This window comes from Eschrichtius robustus, chromosome 10 (genome assembly GCF_028021215.1).
Source record: "Eschrichtius robustus isolate mEscRob2 chromosome 10, mEscRob2.pri, whole genome shotgun sequence".
Taxonomy (NCBI): domain Eukaryota; kingdom Metazoa; phylum Chordata; class Mammalia; order Artiodactyla; family Eschrichtiidae; genus Eschrichtius; species Eschrichtius robustus.
In genome coordinates, this window is record NC_090833.1 from 83,584,182 (window position 1) to 83,606,157 (window position 21,976).

Here is a 21,976-nt window from a genome sequence, read left to right on the forward strand (position 1 = left end):
GAATCATTCTCTTTTCTTGACATTATGCCTGATGCTCATTTTTCCCTGTGCCATGCTTGATCTATCCTGAAGTTGGAGCAGAAATAAGAGTTCCAAAAATTCTCTTCCTATGGAATGATTTGGCCCAATTGGAGGCCAAGAGCTTTCAAAAGTGTGTTCTGCTGTGATTTGTGCTGACTTGAATGCTTCTTAGAATTCTTAAGTCCTGGGCTAATCATTGGAAGTTTTTCTTTGCTTTTCATCAACGAAACGTTGACTGACCTGAAATAATGGGAAAAGAGGAAAAAACTTTTTGGAAAAAAGATAATTTTGTGTTCGATTGGAGTTGCAAGATTTCACTTTTTATAAACACTCACTTTGAAACACACAAAAATCGTGGATAATGTGATTTTCCAATTCATTTCTTGAAAACAACTGTAAGGTGATGCTATCGTACCAGTATATTGATCGTAGTGGCCATATAATTTGTATTGGACGAGTATAGAAATGTTGCAGTTAATCAATTTATCATTAGTGTTTGAATAACTGATGGTAATTTTTTTACACGATAAGGTTAATAAGGTAAAAATGAGAGGAAGGAGTGAGAAAAAAAAAAAGAGACAAGAACTCCTACTAACTCTAACGGTTGACACAGTTGCTGTAATTGAGCACACCATTTGTCCTCAACTTCCTGGCAGTGAAAAGAGAAGCTCATTATTAAGGAGAATGCCTACTAAGTCCACAGGAACATAGCTTTGTTTGGCACTCTGTTCTGAAAAGAGTTTCTTTTGCAGAGAATATGAGTGATGTAATTCACAGCTTTTATGAAAAATGCAGAAAGTAGATTTCATTTTCTTCTTTCTGAGAAAGTCAGTGAAAGTTGGGGGAAGTGACAAGGACGTCAATTCTGCAAGGACGCTAACGTGGTCCAAGAATTTCATCTCCCGATGCTGTAATTATAAAATTCATACAATGCAGGATCTTAGTTGCCCATCCCCTCCTACCCTTTGCTGAGCCAGGCTTTGCTAGAAGCTGGACTGCAGATGATATGAAGTTGTCCCCTCTGACCAGAGCTGGAATATGTTAATTTCTGTTCCTGGTTAAAGCCAGATCCATCCTCTTTGGAAGCCAGACAAACAGATGGTGGGGCTGACAATCCTTTTACAAAGACCAAGCAGCCTGGCTTGCGTGCCCATCCAGGTGGAAGCCACCCCGTCCGCGGACGAGATGAGATGCGGGGGTACCAGCAGGCTGCAGATCCAGGCTTGCCTGGGGAAGTAGCGCTATGACTGCCTCGGAATGTGGACAGATGCTTGATTGAGACGGCAGAGATCCACCCACAGAGCACAGCAGAGATGGTTTTGGCCTAGAAGCTGTTAGGAGCGGGTGTGACCAGACGGCTTCCCAGCCAGAGGAAAAGCCCTCTCAGGCTCCCAGGGTGCCCCCAGCCTTGAGAGGGATGGCCCCTTGTGGGCCTGCCAGGATAAATTAGCTGCAGAGTGTACCCCGAGTGACCCAGTGAGCTGACTCATATTTCTGGTGGTTTCATGTCGACTGATGTTAGAGTACACCTGTCCAAAATAAAATTTTGGCTCAAACAACACTTAAGCCTCTCTCTTGACGGCAGTGCTGTATCAGGACCATTTCTGTCCTGGGTTCTTCATCTGATATGGTGAAACCATGCCATGGTACACGTTTAGTTAATTGTCTTTCCATTTGCTATGGCAAGTTATTATGATCTATCGAAAGATCTGAAACCTAATGTAAAATATTAAATAAGTTAGTGTGAAGGAAAACAATTTTTTGTCAGGAAAAACACACCCCTTGCTCCTCTTGGGGATTCTGTACCATTGTACCAAGTATAAAATTATACTTGGCTATGTCTGTGTCAGTTTTAGTTTGTTTCTAAACAGAGGAAGCTTCTAAAGGTTCTGGAACAGGTAGAAGTAACTTCTTTAAGAAAAGGAGGTATTTTTATTGTGATCTTTGTGTCATTTTATCTGAGCAAACTCATTTAGGGATCTCTGTAGGGATCTCTGTGCCTGGAGATAACATACCAATGTAGGAGAAGAGTCGGAGCATGGAAGTCTCAGAGGAAATTAGAAGCAAGAATTAAATCAGGTGCCATAAAAATCTTTCCATGAGCCAGTGAAATAGCTGAGGTCAGAATGTGACCAACTGGAAATGTGCTGCAGACCCCCAGGAGCAATGTTACTCAGCTCGCCCTGACTGTTGCCAGGAAGAAATGCTAGCCCAGTTTGGAGGACCTTCTGGCTTCTTAAGAGAATGTGGAAATTCAGATTTTTAAAATGGGAAATCTTCCCATTTTGAAAAGTTAGCAGCTAAAAAGAAAATGTATTTATTTTAAATATATTGACACCCCGCTCACCCTCCAGTATAAGGTTTACACGTCACATTATTTGTAGGCTGGGGTCAAATCCTAAATTTTCATGGAGGCTATTATTTAGTTAAGTCAAATTAGACTTACATTTTTTTTCTGATGGAGACTCATGTTTTAGGTAGAAATCCAACTCTAAGGGTTTTTTCACAATTAATTTTTCTGGTCACAAATTGCAGTGCTTCTTTCTGGGCACCACCTCATTGAGAGAGGTGGATTAGAAAGATGTTACATAAATACTCAGAGAGAAACCCAGTGTGTAATTTCTTCTTCATAACATGTTGCAGAAGTTTTCTTATAATCTGAGTGCTGATGGGAACTGAGACATTCTCCAGGCCAAATTTCCTGTTCCACGCCTGTGGGCCCTGGAGGCAAGCTGAGATTCAGTTTACCAGCTAGTTAGTGACCAAGCCAGCCCCTGAACCCCAGTCTGCTGCTTGCTGTTAATAATCAACAGTGACTGTGGTTCTCATATGGGCTAGGGCAGTTCTCTAATTGTTCCAGCAACTCCCTGAGGCAGCTACTGTTACTACCCCATTTTAAGACGAGGAAACTGAGGTGTAGGGACTTGCCCAAGGTCACGTAACTGGGAAGAGGTGACGCTAGTAGAGTGTGTTTATCCCTCACATTACACCACTTACTATTTTCCAGGCACTTGAATTCTTTTTTTTTTTAATTGAAGTATAGTTGATTTACAATATTTTGTTAGTTTCAGATGTACAGCAAAGTGATTTGGTTATATATATATATATATGTATGTATGTATACACGTATATTCTTTTTTTCCAATTCTTTTCCATTATAGTTTATTACAAGATATTGAATATAGTTCCCTGTGCTATACAGCAAATTCCTGTTGTTTATCTATTTTATATATGGTAGTGTGCATCTGTTAATCCCCTACTCCCAATTTATCCCTCCCCCCATTCCCTTTTGGTAACCATAAGTTTGTCTTCTGTGTCTGTGAGTCTGTTTCTGTTTCGTATGTACAATACATCATTTGTATTATTTTTTAAGGTTCCACATATAAGTGATATCACATATCACATAATATTCGTCTTTGTCTGACTGACTTCACTTAGTATGATCATCTCTAGGTCCATCCATGTTGCAGCAAATGCTGGTAATACTCCATTACATATATGTGTGTATGTGTGTGTGTGTATATATATATAAAACATCTTCTTTATCCATTCATCTGTCGATGGACACTTAGGTTGTTTCCATGTCTTGGCTATTGTAAATAGTGCCACTGTGAACATTGGGGTGCATGTATCTTTTGGAATTAGATCTTTTGTCTTTTCCGGATGTATGCCCAGGAGTGGGATTGCAGGATCATATGGTAGCTCTATTGTTAGTTTTTTAAGGAACCTCCATGCTCTTTTCCATAGTGGCTGCACCAATTTACATTTCCCCCAACAGTGTAGGAGGGTTCCGTTTTGTCCACACCCTCTCCACAGGCACTTGAATTCTTAAGTTCCCAAGGAATTTAGGCTATTCTAGGAAGCTGCAGTTCTCAGAGCTTGGCATTGTGGGAAGCTGCAGTTCTCAGAGCTTGGCATTGTGTAAGGATCTGAGAAGATATTTTATTTATCTCCTATTACCTCTGTAGGTATAACACATGAGAGCAACCTGTAAAATGTCCTCATTCCTTTTCATTGATTATTGTTTTCAGCCTGTGATTATTTGTCAAGATGCATTTTGCAGAAATTTTAGAAAGTTTTCTTCATTGTAGGTGCAGGACTCATAAGTCCATGGTCCTGGTGGGGCGGTAGAGTGGGCTTGAGCTCAGAATTCAGAGGCAGGTAGATTTGGGTTCAAATCCTGTTTTGGCAGTTATGTAATCCTGGGGACATGACCTAGCAAGGTTGGGCCTCAGTTACCTCTTCCAAAAATTGGAAACAATCATAGTGCTCTCCTGGTAGCTTTGTCAGGTTAAGAGAGACACCCCCTGGGTACCTCAGTGCCTGGCACACAGCACTCTCTAAAACGGAATTACTGGGGCTACTTCTATGCCCGTGGCCAAAAAGAAGATGGAAGTGCGGCAGCTAATCAGCCTGTGCTGGTAGGCTGGTGCTGGAATTCAGGTTCTGAGCCCACTTATTTGGTGTTCTCTGCATTCACGTTGTCACAGGTGGGGTGGTGGACCCTCTCTTAGGAATGGAGTGATAGATTGAGAGATTCTTCTTTTGAATCCTGCTTTGGCCCATCAGGGACTGATTTTCAAAACTCTTTCTTAGCATTTTGCTGAGCAACTGAAGCTACCTGGTTTCTGACTCAGGGAACAAGGGCACATTTTTAAAAACAGATTATTCTCTTCCCCGTGACGGAAATCTTATGGCAGAGAGGATCCTATCAGAGCCGAAATGCCTCACCCCATGGCTGTAAGCCTGAGCACCTATCACAATCTCTTGTGACATTTGAGTTCTCTCTACTTTTATTAGCTTAATTATTTATTTATGTGGTGGGGGTGAGGTTAGGGTAGCCAGGGTAGTGGGAAGCAATTCCATTTTGAAGAGCTACCATTAGAAATACTCACTGCTCTTTCCATTTCTTTTTGGTATGTCGTCAACCTACAGGTCAGGTAATAAAATCTAAGGTAAAGGGAAATTTTACTTTGGAGCAATCCTGCTGTTAAGCTAATACACAGGAAGAAAAGGTGCGTTAGAAACCACTCTTTGTTACTTGGAAAGATTGCCTGGAGGAATTATTTGATAGGTTGTTCAAGCCAATGTGAAATCTTTTCAAATGAGATGAGTATCCTTTCTAGGAACCTGTAATTCAAAAATGTTTCCGTGAATTTTTCCTAAAATTATCTGTTCTTTTTTTCCCCCAAAAAGTCACCTACGGGCTTTTTGGTAAGCCTAAGGAAAGGAAATTCTTTACCCTCAAGAAAATGTCATAATGAAGGCCCTGGATGTCATGTTGAGAATGGAAAAGCTTTGGTGACAACACAAAATAAAATGGCAAATAGTGTGGACTTTGCTTATGTTCACATTTTTTATCTGTTGACTTTCTGGGCACCCTTCAAAGCCTGACCTCATGGAAGCCTTCACTGCCCAGTGATATCTTGTAGTTCCTTCTACTGCACCCTCGCAGTGCACGTACTGGACCTCTGCTTGGAAACTTCTCTCTTTTGCTCATCGAATACTGTGGCAGTGAGCACTGACCTTCAAGAGCATCACCCCCTCAAGGTCAAGAAGAGCTGGATCTGAAGATTCTTTCTAGCCTTAACATTTCTGAAACTGAGATGGCAAATGAATGCTCATCTTCCGAGGGCAATTAGTTTTCATCATTTACGAAAAATAAATGAGTGTTTGGTTTGACTGTGTTGTATGCTTGTGATCTAAATTTGCTTCTAGATTGGACAAATTTTGCTTTCAGAATTGGCTATCTTCCTCTGTTATGGTCGTTACTTTTTCCCCTTGTTTTCTGTATGACAAATGAAGTTATGTTCTATTACCACAATCTTCATTTAGTGTCTATAGTGTGTATATGTCTGGTCTTTCCAGTGAGATAATAAAAACTCCAGTGGAGGACCTGTGGGTCAGATGGATTTCTTTAAGTCAGCTGATGTTCTATGAGCATCAGCTCTGTGTTTGGAAACGGACGTGCAGTTTGATGAGTAACACTCTTCCATCTGAGGAGTTAACAGTTCAGCAGGAGAGTTAGGTATATTAGTACAAAAATACAATGGTGGGTACAAAGAGTACCTCCATCCCCTCTAATTCTTAATTATAAAGTTAAGAAGGAGAATAAATGCTAAAGAAATGCTTGCCAACTGATGGAATAAAAATGTTTTGATTGGAAAAAGGCTTTTTGATGTTGCCTGTAAATCAAGCAGCATCTCAGATATTGTAGGGGCCCAGAAGAGTTTTAGGTGAATTCATTGAGAAGTTCCAACTTTTAGGGCAGAAGACAGTAGTCTTGGGATGTAGTAAAAGTAAAAAACAACAATAAAAAACAACCCTCAGAATGTGAGGCCCAAGAAAGACTACTATAGATGGCTTTTAGAAAGGAGGAAGGCATATTTGGGCCAAACAGGATGGTCGAAGGCCGAGAATGATTCCACACAGATTGCGGATGGAGGGGTGGGCCTGAGGGGCCTGGAGGCCAAGGAGGTAAGGGAGAGAAACTCTTAAGGGGTATCAGATTTTAAAAATCCAAATCCACCAAGTCTCTTTGTCACTATTCAAAGGCTGCCAACTGTCCCCAAAGAGAACTAAGGCAGCAGCGTGTGCAGTTTGGAAGGGCAGAAGCTCGAAAGCTTGGCTGAACTCATGTGAGCACTGGGGCACGGGCTCTAGGGGGAGGGCTTGTGCCTTAAAGCCCCTGGGGCCTAAGCTTTCCAGATCGGTGGGCTTGGGTCAGAGGAGTTAGGGGCTGTCATGGAGAGAAAGGTCTGTACCAAAATGCTGGACCTTTCCACTGCTTCAATGGGAGTGGGACCCGTCTTGGGGATTCTATTAAGCAAAGCTTGACTTAGTAAGGAGCCCTCAGAGTTGGCCAGCTCTTTGACTGGAGTGACAGTGACAGTTTTCTGCGGGAGAGACTACCACATTGCCTGTCCACACATCTTTCAGCTGTCTGTCCTGCCTGGCCTTTCCTCTCTCCTTCCTAACCCTGGGTTGGTCTCTGCAGCTGCTGCTTTTCTGATCAGTGGCAGTGATGAGATGGCAGAGCTCGAAAGACCTGGTGTTGCCAAGGTCCTTCTGGAGGCACGTGGAAGTCACCAGTAGGGGGCGGCCCAGCATGCTCCTTAGTCTTCTTGGTCCCGTCCAGGGGCTCTGGGGCAGGGATCAGAAGGCTTTTAGACTGTTTGCTTTTGGGTGGTCCAAGGAACCAAGGACTTGAGCCCTGGTGTATTTGGTGACCTAGTAACTGAGAAGCCCTGGGGTCCAGCTTCCCTGCAGTCTTTTCCTTTGCGGCTTTTTTTGGCTCTCCCTCTTTCTTTCCCCCCTTCCTCCCTCCCCTCCCTCCTTCCTTCCCTTCCTTCCTTCCTTCTTTCTTTTTTCTTCATACATTTAAAAAATTCATAAAAATGTAATGACATAACAATAACTCAGGTGCATCTATTCAGAACTGACACTTTAACATTTTTGTCTTTTTTGTTACAAAGGCTTTTCTCTTCTTTTTTTTTTTTTAACGTCTTTATTGGAGTATAATTGCTTTACAATGGTATGTTAGTTTCTGCTTTATAACAAAGTGAATCAGTTATACATATGGCTTTTCTCTTTTAAGAAAAGAAATAGTTCAGTAGTTTAATAAAACAGTTTAACAGTTTCAGTTTCTTTATCCCTGATGCAGATCTGTCTCCTTTCCCAAGGTGACTTTCCTTGCAATCTTCCTTTTGTACTTTACAACTATCCTTGACTATGAACATTATGTGGTACTGTTTTCTGTGTCTTTTTAAAAGTTCACATCAATTGTTTTATATGATATGTACATATCAGTTTGAAATTTTGCTTAGTTTTCTTTCTCACTTAGCATGAGTATTTCTTTCTGCTTAGATATAAAGGTCTGGTTCAATCTACCATAGTTATTTAACACGCCTCATTGTACTCTGTTTCTAAAGTGATGGACACTTGGGTTGTTTCCAGATTTTTATTCTGACTGTGTTACCATGAATGTTCTTGTATATGTCTCCTCGTGTGCAGGAGTGAGCATTTCTCTCAGGTGAAAACCTAGAAATGAAATTGCTGGACTCTGTAAAGCGTGTGATGTATAATTTTCCAAGATGCTGGCAAATTACTCTTCAAAGTGCTTGTGCCAATTTAGACTCCCTCCAACAACGTAAGAGAAATACCCCACATCCTTAGCAATGCTTTATACTGTCAGATTTTAAACATTTTGTCCAGCTAGTGGCAGAGGAATGGTAAGTCCATGTGGCTTTGGTTTGCATTTCATATTCCTTGAGGGGTGAGCAGCTTTTCATATGTTCCTGGGCCGTTGAGGTTTCTCCTTTGTGAATTGTTTGTTATTAACTTTACTGGCTCCCATTCTAACCCTATGATTCCTCACTTAATGGTGTCTAAGGACCATTTCTTTCTTTCTTTTTTTTTTTTTCTGTGACCGGTTTATTTCACTTAGCAAACATCCTCAAAGTTCAACCATGTTGTCACATATTGCAGAATTTCCTTCTTTTTACAGGTTGAATAATATTGCATTGTTTATATATATACCACATCTTTATCCATTCATTCATTGATGGACTTTCAGGCTGTTTCCATATTGTGGGTGTTGTGAACAGTGCTACAATGGACATAAGAATGCTAACATCTCTTCAAGGTCCTGATTTACATTCTTTTAGATGTATACCCAGAAATGGGATTGCTGGATCATATGGTAGTTCTAGTTTTAATTTTTGAGGAAACTCCATACTGTTTTCCACAGAGGCTGCACCATTTTGCATTCCCACCCACAGTGTGCAAGGGTTCCAATTTCTCCACATCCTTGCCAACACTTGTTTTTTGTGTTTTTTTGTTTGTTTTGTTTTGTTTTTGTTTTTTGATAGTAACCATCCTGACAGATGTGAAGTGATATCTCATTGTGGTTTTGATTTAGGAGCGTTTCTTAAGGGGTAGATTTCATGAGCAATTTATAGCCCACAGCTATGTTGTGGGCCTCTCTGCAGATGGTAACTTATGAAAGGGAATTTTTGGCACCTAGAGGGGCAATTGCTGACCTTTTAATCCAGCTCTTCTGTTGCTTTTTTCCATTTTGACCAGGAGAAAAATTCATTCTTTATCCAGGGCATCCCTGCCTTCACAGTGGAAGAACATTCTTTAATGACCATTTTTAATACTTTCACATGGTTCTTTTGATGGTTTTCAACAAAATCTCCTGTCTGACTTGAGGATATGGGGAGGGGGAGGGGTAAGATGTGACAAAGTGAGAGAGTGGCATGGACATATATACACTACCAAACGTAAAATAGATAGCTAGTGGGAAGCAACCGCATAGCACAGGGAGATCAGCTCCGTGCTTTGTGACCACCTAGAGGTGTGGGATAGGGAGGGTGGGAGGGAGGGAGATGCAAGAGGGAAGAGATATGGGAACATATGTATATGTATAACTGATTCACTTTGTTATAAAGCAGAAACTAACACACCATTGTAAAGCAATTATACTCCAATAAAGATGTTAAAAAAAAAAAAAAATCTCCTGTCTGGTCTTAGATTCAAGAACAGGTACGCTTTGCTTAATATCTGCTTATTTTCACCTCATGAACATTGTGAAGTTACCACTGGCTAAATGTATCCCCCTTTCCTTCTTTGCAGGGGCAGTGGTCAGTGGAAAGCTTAGAATTATGCTTGTGGCCCTTTCCCAGCATTTTAAACCCAATTCCTAGCTCCACTGATGTCTCTGCCCTGGCTCTTCTTTCTAATATGCCTTTCATTTTTATTTATGTTAGCTCACTGTATTTTATTGAATACAATTGGAGAGTTTATAAATTAAAAATCTGACAAAAAATGAGACAACAATAAAATAAAGGGCATAAATAACGAAATAAAAAGTTAAAAATAAATGCCTTGTGCCACAGACATGGACTGAATACCTCCTGAGTGTCAGGCCCATGTCGTAAGCACGGAGGATGCAGTGATGAGCCAGCAAAGCGAGCTGGAGAATCTCTCAGACAATTTCAGAGCAGTGACTGCCACCATGCTAGCGCAGCTGTAAGGAGTGAACAAGCTTCTCGGGAATTCTCGTTATGACCCCAAAGGAAACCTTGCCAACGTTATTTGTCCTTTTTTCTGCCAGTTGCATGAAAAAAGGCATTAACATATAGGGCCCTCTTGAATGCAGTTCTTATTGGGAGATAATTTAGAAGAGAGAGGTCACTGTGGTTTCTACTGAAAATGTTAGTGGATTGAAAATCTTGGAAAAATGTGTGATAATTTTGAAACATTTCGTAAAAACTCTTAACGTTGAAAATTGTTGTTGGCTCATTAGGTTGGAGTCTTAAAATGTTTCCTTCTGTGTGGGGTAGAAGGAAAGAAGGGAACGAATCCTTCCTGCACATCTATTAAGTTCCAGGCCCCGGATATCAGGGAGAACCAAGATCTCTGAGCAGAAGATGCCCTTCTATCTTGGATGTTGTTTTTTTTATGTAACAGGGGCAATGTTTATGTGGGTCCTTTTAAAATTATTTATCTTTGGTGTCGTTTTGTTCCCTCAGAGCATTTACTTATTTTGCTTTATTTCTAAAATTTATTTTCTAAAAATGGGTGCCCCAATACTTACCATGTATTTTGACATCTATTTTTTTTTCCTTCTTTTGGATTGGGTAGAAGGAATCTGTAGATGCTGTATCTCCTCCCTCATTGGTTACTATTTTTTTCATTTTAATTCTTGTTGTTAACAGTAGAACTACATATTTGTTTTCAGTGTCTTAATTAGAATGTTATGTATCTTAAATTTTTGAAAAAGAAAGGGGAAAATCCATCCTAATACAACTTCCTGGAGTGCCTTTGGAACTCCAAGTGTTGCCCATCCATCCATCCATCCATCCATCCATCCATCCATCCATCCATCCATCCATCATCCTTGAAGACCTACATTGTGCAAGGTTCTTTGCTAGATGCTGTGGTGCATGTTAAGAATTATAAAGCAGGATCCAGCTGTCTTCAAAAAGAGGTCATGATCAAGAAAAGTGAATAGACAGATACTCAGATAACTGTAGCACAGGGAAATTCCATGGTAGTAGGTTTGATAGCTAGCTTTGTGTTTGTGTTACCAGGGATTTTATTGGTTGCAAGTGACAGAAATTCAGATCAAACTTCTGTTAGTGACAGCTAACCTCAGAGATGATTGGATCCAAAAGCTCAAGTAACATTTTCAGGGTTCTGTCTCTCTTTATATCTCTTAGCTCTCTTTCCTCCTGTGTGCTGACTTCATACTTGGACAGTCTCTTTCCTTGTGCCAGAAATATTTCTCATAGAAGCCCCAGGCCTATGTAATCTTTCAGCTATAATCCCAGAGAAAGAGGGAGACTCTGTCATGGCATATATCTTTTAATTTTAGGGAAGCTTCTCATTAGCCTAGTTGAGGTCACAGGCACATTTCTAAGCCAGTCATCATGGTCCAGGGGATGGAACTCTCCATGCAGCCAGAGTTACCAGTTTACTCCTGTATTTGAGGGTTTGGTGGATGGGGAAGAGGAGATTTCTATAGAGAGCGCACTAGGGCAATGTGGGGTTTGTGAAATGTGGTTCCTGAAAGGAAAAATTGGTTTTATTACTGACAAAAGCAGAATGAGGGGGTCCTGGGCCAGGAAAAGAGAGAGTTGGAAGGAAGGGAGGGAGGGAGAGAGAGAAAGGGGGAGGGGAATCGTCTTCAGTGTTTCAGGAGGTAAAAGGAAGGAGTGACTGCTTCTCTTGTAATGTGAGGAAAGATGTGATTTGTCCTCTGTGTGGTGATGCCAGCTTCCCTGTGGCTGTCACCATAAGGGTGAAATGCTTTTGAGAGGTAGTGGATGCATTTCCAAGTTATTTTCACCTCTATATACAGGGGATACCTTGAGTGGAGAGGCAAACTGAACTTGTTAGTTGAAAGAGTAATAAAAGTTTAAGAAAAAAATGAAACCTGGTGATCCTGTCATTGACAATGAAACCTGCTCAACCATGGTTTCTCCTCAGTCTCATTTGGTTTTGCTCCCCTTGCTGTATTTAAAATAAATGGTGGGGCTAGGTGGGTGGGGAGGGATTGCCTTGAGCAGCCTGGTGAGGTTGGATGGAAGTTACCCATTTTTTTATGGACTGCCTGCATTCTGAGTTACTAGTTTGCACTCTCTGCTTTTTTTGCAGTTACATTGCAAATCAGAAAAGATTAGAAATCATCAACGAAGATGATATTGAAGCTTATGTGGGACTGAAAAACCTGTGAGTACTCAGGACTTGCATACCTTATCTCAGAACTTTTTCTTATGCTCTGTTATCGTCAGAGGGACAGTCGTCTGTTAGCTCTAACATACATGCAATTATGTGTTTTCTTAGGACCATTGTGGATTCCGGATTAAAATTTGTAGCTCATAAAGCATTTCTGAAAAACAGCAACTTACAGCACATGTAAGTAAAGGTTGATTTTTTTGCTTCCCAGGACCCAGCTTATTCAATATTTTCCCCCTCTGTTTATTTTTCCTTCTTTTCCAGCTCTAAACCTCCTTTTAAAAAGTTAGTATAGCTTTGACAATAGCTTAGAAGCATTAGCTTTGATTTCTGAATAGCTTTAGAAGGGTACTTAGAACAGCCTGCTTATTCCCTTTCATGAATTTCTGGGCCATTTCCATCTTGGACAGAGCAATAGGCCAACAGCAAGGAGTCTGATGTGAAAACTATGTCCTGGTACAGCGTCCTCGATTCTTTTTCTTGGAATCATGACATGTTCCCTGGAAGACATCAAACTAGTGGAATTGAAAGAAACTGACTTGGCCTTGGCCTTTTTAGGGAACTAAAAATTGCTAATGTTCTTCCTCCCCCAATAGATCATCTTTTGAACCTTCTTTTTCCAAAAGCTATGTGTCATGATTGATAGAAGTGGAGAAAACTCAATCATGGAACATGCCAGAGGTTCAGACAATTGTAACAATAGCAAATGCTTCCACCGAAGTCAGGGTGCTATCAACTGAAGTCAAATGGAAATATGGACAGTGGGAGCTCTTAGGTTGTTTGTTGCTAAATCTTCTTAGATGATGGCACTTGGTCAATAAGGTGTGGCCTTCCTGAGACGTTTCTTCATGAAACAGAGGATCACCCTTAAGCTCTGATGGGCGTCCCCCATCCCGAGTTTTCAGTAGGAACTTCTGCGGGAGGAAGGTTGCCTGCATTCATTGGCCCTTTTGTGCTTTGCAGATTCTCTGCAACAATACCTTATGTGTTTCATAGACTACGATCTACATACAGAACTCTCACCTGGTTGATCTCACTTGATTTTTCTGACAGTTGGTAGGGAGGATCTTCTTGATTCCCATTTCATAAGCATAAAATCAGACTCAGATCCACAGACGGAAAGTTGCAGACTCAGGGTTCACTCCTGGCTATGTTCTTTTAGTAAGAGGACAGAAAATAAAATGTGTTTTCCATATAATGAGAGAATCAGCCCTTCTTGTAACATTTGTCCTCTTTCTTTTTCTTGGGGAGAACTGTTCCCTGACTGACTTCCAGGCCAGTTTGTAAAAGAAATCGTTCTCTTCGAGCAGATTGCCTGGACACTCTATGGAGATTTGTTGATCTTATGAAAAACCTTAATTTCATCAAGCCAGTACAATGACTTCATATTTCATAGTTGGCATTAATGAGGAAGTCAATTTAAAAATAAAGTCAGTAGAATTAAGATATAAAACTTTTGACAAAAAGGTGACAAAACTCCAAGGAACTTTATTAACACATTTCATGTAGAGGCTTTTTGGCAACATCTCCGTAGTTGGTTTGCCTGCACAAATTCTGATGTCTTGCGTAGGCCTTGCTAGCATAAACAAGAGAGAAGTTGGACACAAGAAAAAGGCAAAATGCTCTAATGCAATCACTTAAGTATAATTAATGACCTCAGTGGTTACATTCTGGTATTTTCATTACTGCTGACTGCAGACCTGAATTACTCAATGACCACGTTTTACTGGTTGTTTTACTACATCACTTCCCCTAACATAGTGATCTATATAGTGGGCTATGGTTAATTGTTTTAGAAATAGACCTTTTTATGACTTTACTATGCCTCTTATATTTTCCCTACTTTCCTTGTTCCAAGCTATTTATATGAAAACCAAAGCCACCTTTTGTATTTTTTTCAGGCTGATTTACGGTAGAGTAATTTTAATGGTATTCTGTGTGCTGTACATACTTACATAAAGCCAAATATTAGTCCCAGTCTCCCAAAGAGGTGTCATTTGAAAATAGGAAACCAAGGAGATGGACATATCTTATACAGCTTCTTTAAAAGCCAACAGTTGGGAAGCCCAGTTACTGATCAAACTGCAGAAATTACTGATATTTGTAGCCATTGTCAAATGGTAAGGCAGTACGAAGTCAGGCTAATATTCAGACAGTTAGAAAGAAGTTACAATGTCAGTAAGCTTCAGATATTCACGTGATGAGAGAGGCTCCTAATCGCCAAAATAGAAATTAAATTAAGCAGTTGGCTCTAGGGAATGGCAAGGGGGAGGAAATTAAGTCAGTTGTCTGCCTTTCCAGACCTGGGTCTCAACTTCTGCTTCTGACTGAAGGCACTGGCGTGTTCTCCCTGATTACCGCACGTAGTAAACGGCATCCTTAGTTGAACATCAGCACCATGGCTGCAAGGGAGCTGATAAAGAAATGTGTATGAGAGGCTGTTTCTCTCTACCCTTGGGATATACTGATTATCTCTCTGAGTTTCTCCAATAAAATAAAAATGTGCACGAGAGCATCTATTTCACTTTGGGTTTTAGGGGAATTCAGACTGGATCCTGTCTGTCACTTTCATCATTCCTCCCCTAACCTGTGCATATTTAGCATCGCATGCTGACTGTCCAGAGCCCCTAGGACTGCTCCCTGAGTTTATTTCTTGGTGCCTTTAATTCCTGCCCGGCCCCTGAGAACCCAGAAACTGTGAGAAAAGCCAGTATTTGTGTTTTCCAGGGACTTTGCAGAGGTGCTAATTAGCTCCTTTGCAAAAGTTCTATAATCAAACAGTAAGAGAATTGTTGATTTTTTTTTCCTTCCCTCCTCCTCCCTTTTGGCTTTTGGACCCAATAATAAGTATGGTTCATAAAACTCATCTTGTTCTTTGGCGCGTAACCCTGCTCTGGGCTGTGCTGGTAGCAGCCTGACAGGGCAGCTGCCCCGGTGCCGGCCTTGCTAGCCGACCCGGAACCTTGACAATGAGTGTGTCCTCTTTCTTTGCCTCCTCGCTCCTCTTTCTTCTTGGGAGGAAGAATAGGGTTTTTGTTTCTGTTTTTGGTTTTTTTCCTTCAGAAGGACGGGGATTTCTGATGGAGATGAAAACATTTGTGCCTCACAGGCTCTGGTGAAGACAGGCAGAGTGACTTGTCAGTGTATTATACTGCAGTGAAACCCATTCTTAATTCACGTTCCAAAAGAAAAGATTTATGTGGGCACATTTTACAACTTCCCGCTGGATTATTTTTTCATGTGGGTGAGCACTTTACACTCAGTGTGAGGAGAGAAGATGCCAGCGTAGAAGGAAGAGGGCACCCTCTTGTAGATGGGGGTTTGGATGAGAGGAATTCTCAATATAGAATGAAGCTGGGAGTGGCCGTGTGCCTTCTTGAACTGTGAGATGCTAAAGGGGCATTTTCTTTATCCATCAGCTGACTAGTCTTAGTTCACGTATTAGCTCCTCCTGGTCTTTAACCCCTCTGTGAAAGAGACTGGCCAGACAGACCAGCAGACTTCAGCCCATGATTTTGTGAGACAGACGCAATAGACTAGCCTCAGTGAGGCCAGAATTGCTGTCGCCGCAAATTTCCCGAATTTACCTGACTCTCAGACCGGTGCTCACCTTCCTGAACGGGAATCAGATACTGAAAGGCTCACGGCAAACTGTTGAGGGCTCAGCTGTTTTGTAAAATTTGATGTTTGTTTTACATTCATGTGACTCATGAAACACATGTCTAGAGGACCAAGCATTGCACACTCTTTAAATAAATTCGACCAGTAAACAAATTCACAGAGCAAGTCAGCTGCCAGGATTAAGGGTCTGAATTTCCCAGCTCAAGGTCTCATGGCACTGATCATTGGAAACTGAAACTCCCATTCCCTTGAATAAAACTACATATTTGGAACACATCAGTAAATTCATTATTATTTTTCAGTCACAAATAGGACATCTTTTCATTGTCTGGTTGGTTCACATCTTAAAATGATACGTTGCTAGAATATTTCCAGATAAAATCTGACATATTTTTATCTGATATTTTGATCGTGAATTTATCTAGTTATTTGGAAGTCATATATAAGCAATCTCAGCAGAGTTTATCAATCAATAGTTGTTATCTTTCCTATTAGGATGTGTTAAATTCAGTTAATATTCAGAGTTTTGTGTGTCGTGTAATTTCAAAGTATTCATGATGCTTTTTAGTTTTAAAGTATATTTTCCCCTAGTGAGTTTATGGTTTAAATTTAATTTAGTTTAATTTAATCTCCCTATTAATTGTTCAGAAGATCAGATATCTCTAAGAGGTATATAACTTGGCTCTGAATATGAAAAAGAAAATTTTGAGTAAAAAAGAGATTCAAAATAACCATTACGAAAATTATGCCCCCTCAACCCCACTCTCAAGCAAGAGTTATAGGAGAGGCAGGGAAAACTAAGTTATTACTCTAGGTGAAAGAAAGAGATTACTGGATCTTAAGTACGGCATGAACCATGATCAAATAAAATTATATTTTGAAAAAAGCTCTATTTGAATACTTTATTCCTGAAATGTACACTTGTAATTCACATTTAATGTTTTTGATTCCTTTCAGCAATTTTACCAGAAATAAACTGACGGTATTGTCTAGGAAACATTTTCGTCACCTTGACTTGTCTGAGCTGTAAGTAATGATTTTGTATGGCATTTGGGGAAAAAAATTTCAAAGGAAAGTGTAATTAAGTATTTTTTAAAATAAGTGATGCTGCAGGTCTATTTTTATATCAAAATTCATGAAAAATGATTTCTTAATTTTTGGCCATTTGTTCTTTTATTCCTCCATGAAAACATGATTCAGCAGTAAAAAAAAAAAAAAAGAAAAGAAATCTCAGTAGTAATATATCATTTATAATGAGTTTAAATGTTGTTTTTACACAAAAGACTTGTTTTCTAAAGGAGGGAAAATGAGAGAAAGATGAGGGTTTTGTGTGAAAAAGACGGCAACATGTCTCATAGCATCTGTTTGGTCCTTGTTCTGTCCAGGCCCTAATGGAAAGCAAACCCATTCAAGGAGCAAACAGCAATGGGCAAAACTCCTCAGTTTATACCCCGACGACAGTGCCTGTGCTCCCTCAGTGAACATTCGAGGAGAGGCAGTCCTCTCCCTACCCAACCATCCTTGTGAGATTTCCTTCTAGGTCTGCCACTGCATTCAGGATTTATCCTTATCCCCAAATCCCCTTTGCTGAAAAATGATAGGGAGGATATTGAAATGTATCGATTACTAATAGCCAGCATTTCCAAGTGTGCTTAATTCTTGTGTTATCACCGTGAAGCAAATATAAACTGTTGACATTCCTATGGGTCAGGTACCCAAAGAACCTTAAAGCACAGGCTCTGTGTGTCAGAGGTGGGCCCAGATGGACAAGGCCTTTGAATACCAGGCAATAGCTTTTTGTTTAAACTATCTGTTGCCTGAGTTGTAGGGTCCACTCCTATTCACAAGGAAATCGTGCAGATTAGAAGATGCCACTAGTAGAGCGATAACAAGTTAATAGGTAGTCATGAGAGTTACACGGTGGCAATTCTTTTGGGAGAGACTTAATTCAGGGAGTTGAAGCACTGGCTTTCTAACACAGGGATAGGCATAACAAACTTAAGGAAGTTATGTGCAATAAAGCAGGCTACTCAGTGTAAAAATTTTGAGCATCACTGCAGAGAATTTTCTTGATGGGATAAAAATTAGAGTTCTGATTTCAAATTCGCATGTCTCAATACCGCCCCTGCAGCATATTTAATTAATTCATTCAACAAATGTTAATTGTGTACCTGTTGCAAATCAAACTATCATGGCACTAGGCCATAGGCATATAAGGAGAACGGTATCTGTACTCCAGGACTCTGCTATCCAGGGGGAGCGGTAGAAGCCTGAACAAATTAAGTATAACATGCTCTAACAATCGCTGCAAAAGGAGTTTGTACAGTGTGTGAGAGGAAGAAGCCAGCTGTCTGCCCGTGCCGTGTGGTCGGATGAATGTTGCTGTCTTTGTAGCTCAAGATCCCTTCTCTTCTTTATCCCTTCTGTGGATTCAGTCATACCTGCTTTTAAAAAAGATTTCTTAGTTTTTCATGGACTCAGAACACCAGGAAACCTCTTGGATTAGTTGGGGTTTAAACATTGTGGATATCATCTGCATTATACTCCGTACCTAGCAGTCTCAACTCTTATTTTGGTGTTGGAGGGATATTTGGAGGCGATCAAGCAGACACAAAATTAAACGAGTCTGCCAGGACCACATTTTCTCCAAGGAAACTCCTGGAAAAGTCTCCAGGGATTCCCTGAGATTCTTAGAACCCAACCAGAAAACCACAGGAGTAAATGATGTTGCAAAGCCCAGGTCCTGTCCTCACGGAAATCTTAAGTATTGTGGTTAATGCCAGGCAGAGCCTATGTAATGATTTTAAATGGCCTCATTTAAAGGCTCATTGCCATAAATGGAAGTCATCTTAAATAGGCCACTGAGTATTATAAATAAGCATTGAAAGATTTTTTTTTCCTTGTGGTTTTTATTTTCCTCTTGACTACTTCCTCCTTGACCAATCACAGGCCACAGGAGTCCAGGCAGCATGGCTGAATAGTGACTTTCTCTTTGCAGACCCTCCCACAATGGGCTAAGTAGCTCAGTCTGGAGCTCGGTTGCACTTGCTCTCAGAAACCCTGAGCTTGGCGTGTGTGTGCGCGTGTGCGCGCGCGCGTGTGTATGTGTGTGTGTGTGTGTGTGTGTGTCTGTGTGAAGGAGGTCTAAGAGCTCCCTCCCAGGTTCTGTCTCTCACATTCACTCCAGCTTTCTTGCATCAGTCAAACTGAATTGTGGTTGTGTCATTCGGAAAGCTGGGAGTGCACCCTCCAGGCTCTCACACTTTAGTCTTAGCCTTGTATTCACAGTCTCGTTTTCAACTCAGATGAAATTGCTGAAGTTCAAACTTATTAAGTGATAACACCTGAATCTCTAGCCTGGTTAGAAATCAGTATGTTAGTGTTCCCGAAAACTTAACGTTGGCTTCTTCACTTAAGATCTTCTTCATACCTGTATAATATCTGCGATAAATTTGTTACGGTATCTTATTTTCCCCCTTCTTATGAGACATCTTTTTCTATCCTATATTAGAGTTAATTCTGTTCCTACCTTGTTTCCCTATGGGTCCGAAAGGTCTCACATCACTTTGCATCCTTTAGCCTCTGCAGGGGTGTTTGCACATAGCAGAAGATCAGTAAGTATCAGGTAAATGAATGAATAATAAGTACTGTTATGCTATAAAGATGGGTGTGACTTCCAAAGATTGCCGTCTAGAAGAAATTCATAATGCTGTTAATGCTGCATAAACACTTCTGTAGCTAAAACTGAAAAAGAGAAGGCTGATTGGATTTCATTTTTGTTCCATGTAGGATCCTGGTGGGCAACCCATTTACATGCTCCTGCAACATTCTGTGGATCAAGACTCTTCAGGAGACTAAACCCGGTCCAGAAACTCAGGACTTGTACTGCCTCGATGAAAACAGCAAGAATATTTCCCTGGCAAACCTGCAGATACCCCACTGTGGTAATTTACTTTTAAATCAATAAGTTCTACTTGCTATTAATTATTCTAATTGCCTTGGTGTGGTAGAGAGTCTGGGAAGGTTACCACTACCTGGATTTTATATGTATGCTGTTGATGTCTCCACTGAGTTGGGCCACTTTCGTGTGCAGTGCAGAGAAATCAGCTGGGAGCAACTTTGCTGAGTGTTCTTTGCCAGTAGAATATTAATGCTGAATGGATGACTTTAAAGTGCACAGAGAAAAAAATACACTGTTTATTCCTTTGTTTCTTTGTTCATTTGTTCATCTATCCATCTATCCATACAAAAAGTGTCGGCTGAGAGTGTGGTACTTCACTGGCCACATACATACTTGGTTGGCACCTAGGCCATGCAGAGGAAGGATCTCAGGGGGATAAAGTGTCCTGGCAGCACAAGAACATGCAGTTCAATCCAGAACATTCCCTTACACTTGTCTTGTTGCCGGATGTCAGTGTATCTTGCTGGGAAACCACAGATCTGCCCTTTGACTTGCTCTCCCCCATGTCTGGGTTTACAATCTCCAGAATTTAAAAGGGCACCATATGATAAAATTACAGCTCTGTGAATGCCAGCGTGTTTACAAGAAGGGAAAATCCAAGTGTTCTGGTTAGGATTTCACTGCTACGGGCTCTTGGGACATGCCTCTGCAGTACCCACATATGCATATTATTCCTCAGTTGAAATTTTAATCAGTCAACCGGTTAATCAGTTAACAATTAAATGTGATCTTCTGGCCTAGTGGCTGGTGACACAGCAGAAAGCCACATAGCACCTGGTTCTTGCCCGAGAGGAATCTGTATATTAACCATACACTTCCAGGTCTTTGTTTTCAGAGGATCCTATTGTTTGGAGTCAATTTTTATTTAAGGAAAATATAGCTGCTGCTCATTTTTAATGAGAGTGTAATAAAAGAATGATAAGTGTTTGCTTCTTCCCCTGCAGGGTCTTAGAAGACAGCAGTTACTCTTCCCACAGATTTTTGTTGGAACGAGAGCCCTTTGGTTTCATAATGGGGGAATTAAGCTTTGTTCCCTTGTCAGCTTCCCTCGACTTTCATTATTAGCCAATATTAAAAAAAATTTTTTAATATCTATCTTTCCCTGATTGATAAGAGGACAACTGTTCTCTGTTCTGGTATAAGTTTGTACCGCTGAGAGAAATTGCCCAGGGGAACAAGAAACTCAATGTTGAGTCACCTGGCTGCTTGGCCAGCTCCCAGATCCCCATGGCTGTGTGGCCACATTGTTTCAGCAACCACTGAGAGGAAAAAAGAGAAAGCATCTGACTCCTGCTCTGATTTCACAAAAGGCCTCTTAATAGACGTCTGCTTTGCCCTTGCCTGAAACCAATTCTCTTTTTTTAATTTTAATTTTTGGCCATATTGTCTTGACAGCATTCCTGTAATGTACCCACCTAATGTGCTGTTGATAGACTGCTGTGACTGGAGCAGGGGAGGGGTAGGAGTGAACTGGTTCTAATTTTTCCTGACCAGTTTGTCAATTTTCAGTGTTTTAAAATTTGTTCCCTACGAATTAGTCAATGAATTGTGTGTATGAGAGTGAGGCTTTGAATCCACTGTCAGAGGACATGTGTTTGATTGATTAGGATTGAATGATTACATTTATGGTAACATTCACAATTTCAGGGTCAACAATGCTTTTCAAAAAGTAACATTAGAAAAGGTGAACTGATAGACTTATTTTTTTGTGTTCTTAAACTGTCTTGTTCTTTCTCTGCTAATTTTTATTTTCTTTCCCAGTGTTTTTTACTTATTTATAATTGCACATATACTATTGATACATTTTGTTGCAAAAATAATTTCCTACATTTACATATAAAGCTTATCTTTACTTGTTTGTGACCATTTCAGGTCAGAAGCCATCGATCTATCATATCTTTTTAATCATTGTGTGTTATTCATGGTAGAATATATCTTGATTATGTTAAATCTTCCATATTGATGGGCATTTCCCATTTTACTACAAAAGTGTTTCAACCAGCCTCCTTATACATGATCTTTGTACATACATACATATGCAAAGGTTTTTCTAGAGTACATAGCAGGAAGCAGAATTTTTGGTTAATATGGTTTGCACATTAAAAAGTGGTGTACCAATTTATAACCACC

General features: G+C 40.4%; 1 protein-coding gene across 5 annotated transcripts in view; it reads left to right on the plus strand.

Annotated features, from left to right (window-relative positions):
• The window catches only part of NTRK2 (neurotrophic receptor tyrosine kinase 2), a 366,665-nt gene that overhangs the window by 19,095 nt on the left and 325,594 nt on the right, over positions 1–21,976 (plus strand). For all 5 annotated transcript variants that reach the window (XM_068552108.1, XM_068552106.1, XM_068552107.1 and 2 more), the window contains exons 2-5: positions 12,184–12,258; positions 12,373–12,444; positions 16,843–16,911; positions 19,675–19,829. In XM_068552108.1, coding sequence (XP_068408209.1) covers positions 12,184–12,258; positions 12,373–12,444; positions 16,843–16,911; positions 19,675–19,829 — 371 coding nt within the window. The remainder of the gene's footprint in view (positions 1–12,183; positions 12,259–12,372; positions 12,445–16,842; positions 16,912–19,674; positions 19,830–21,976) is intronic.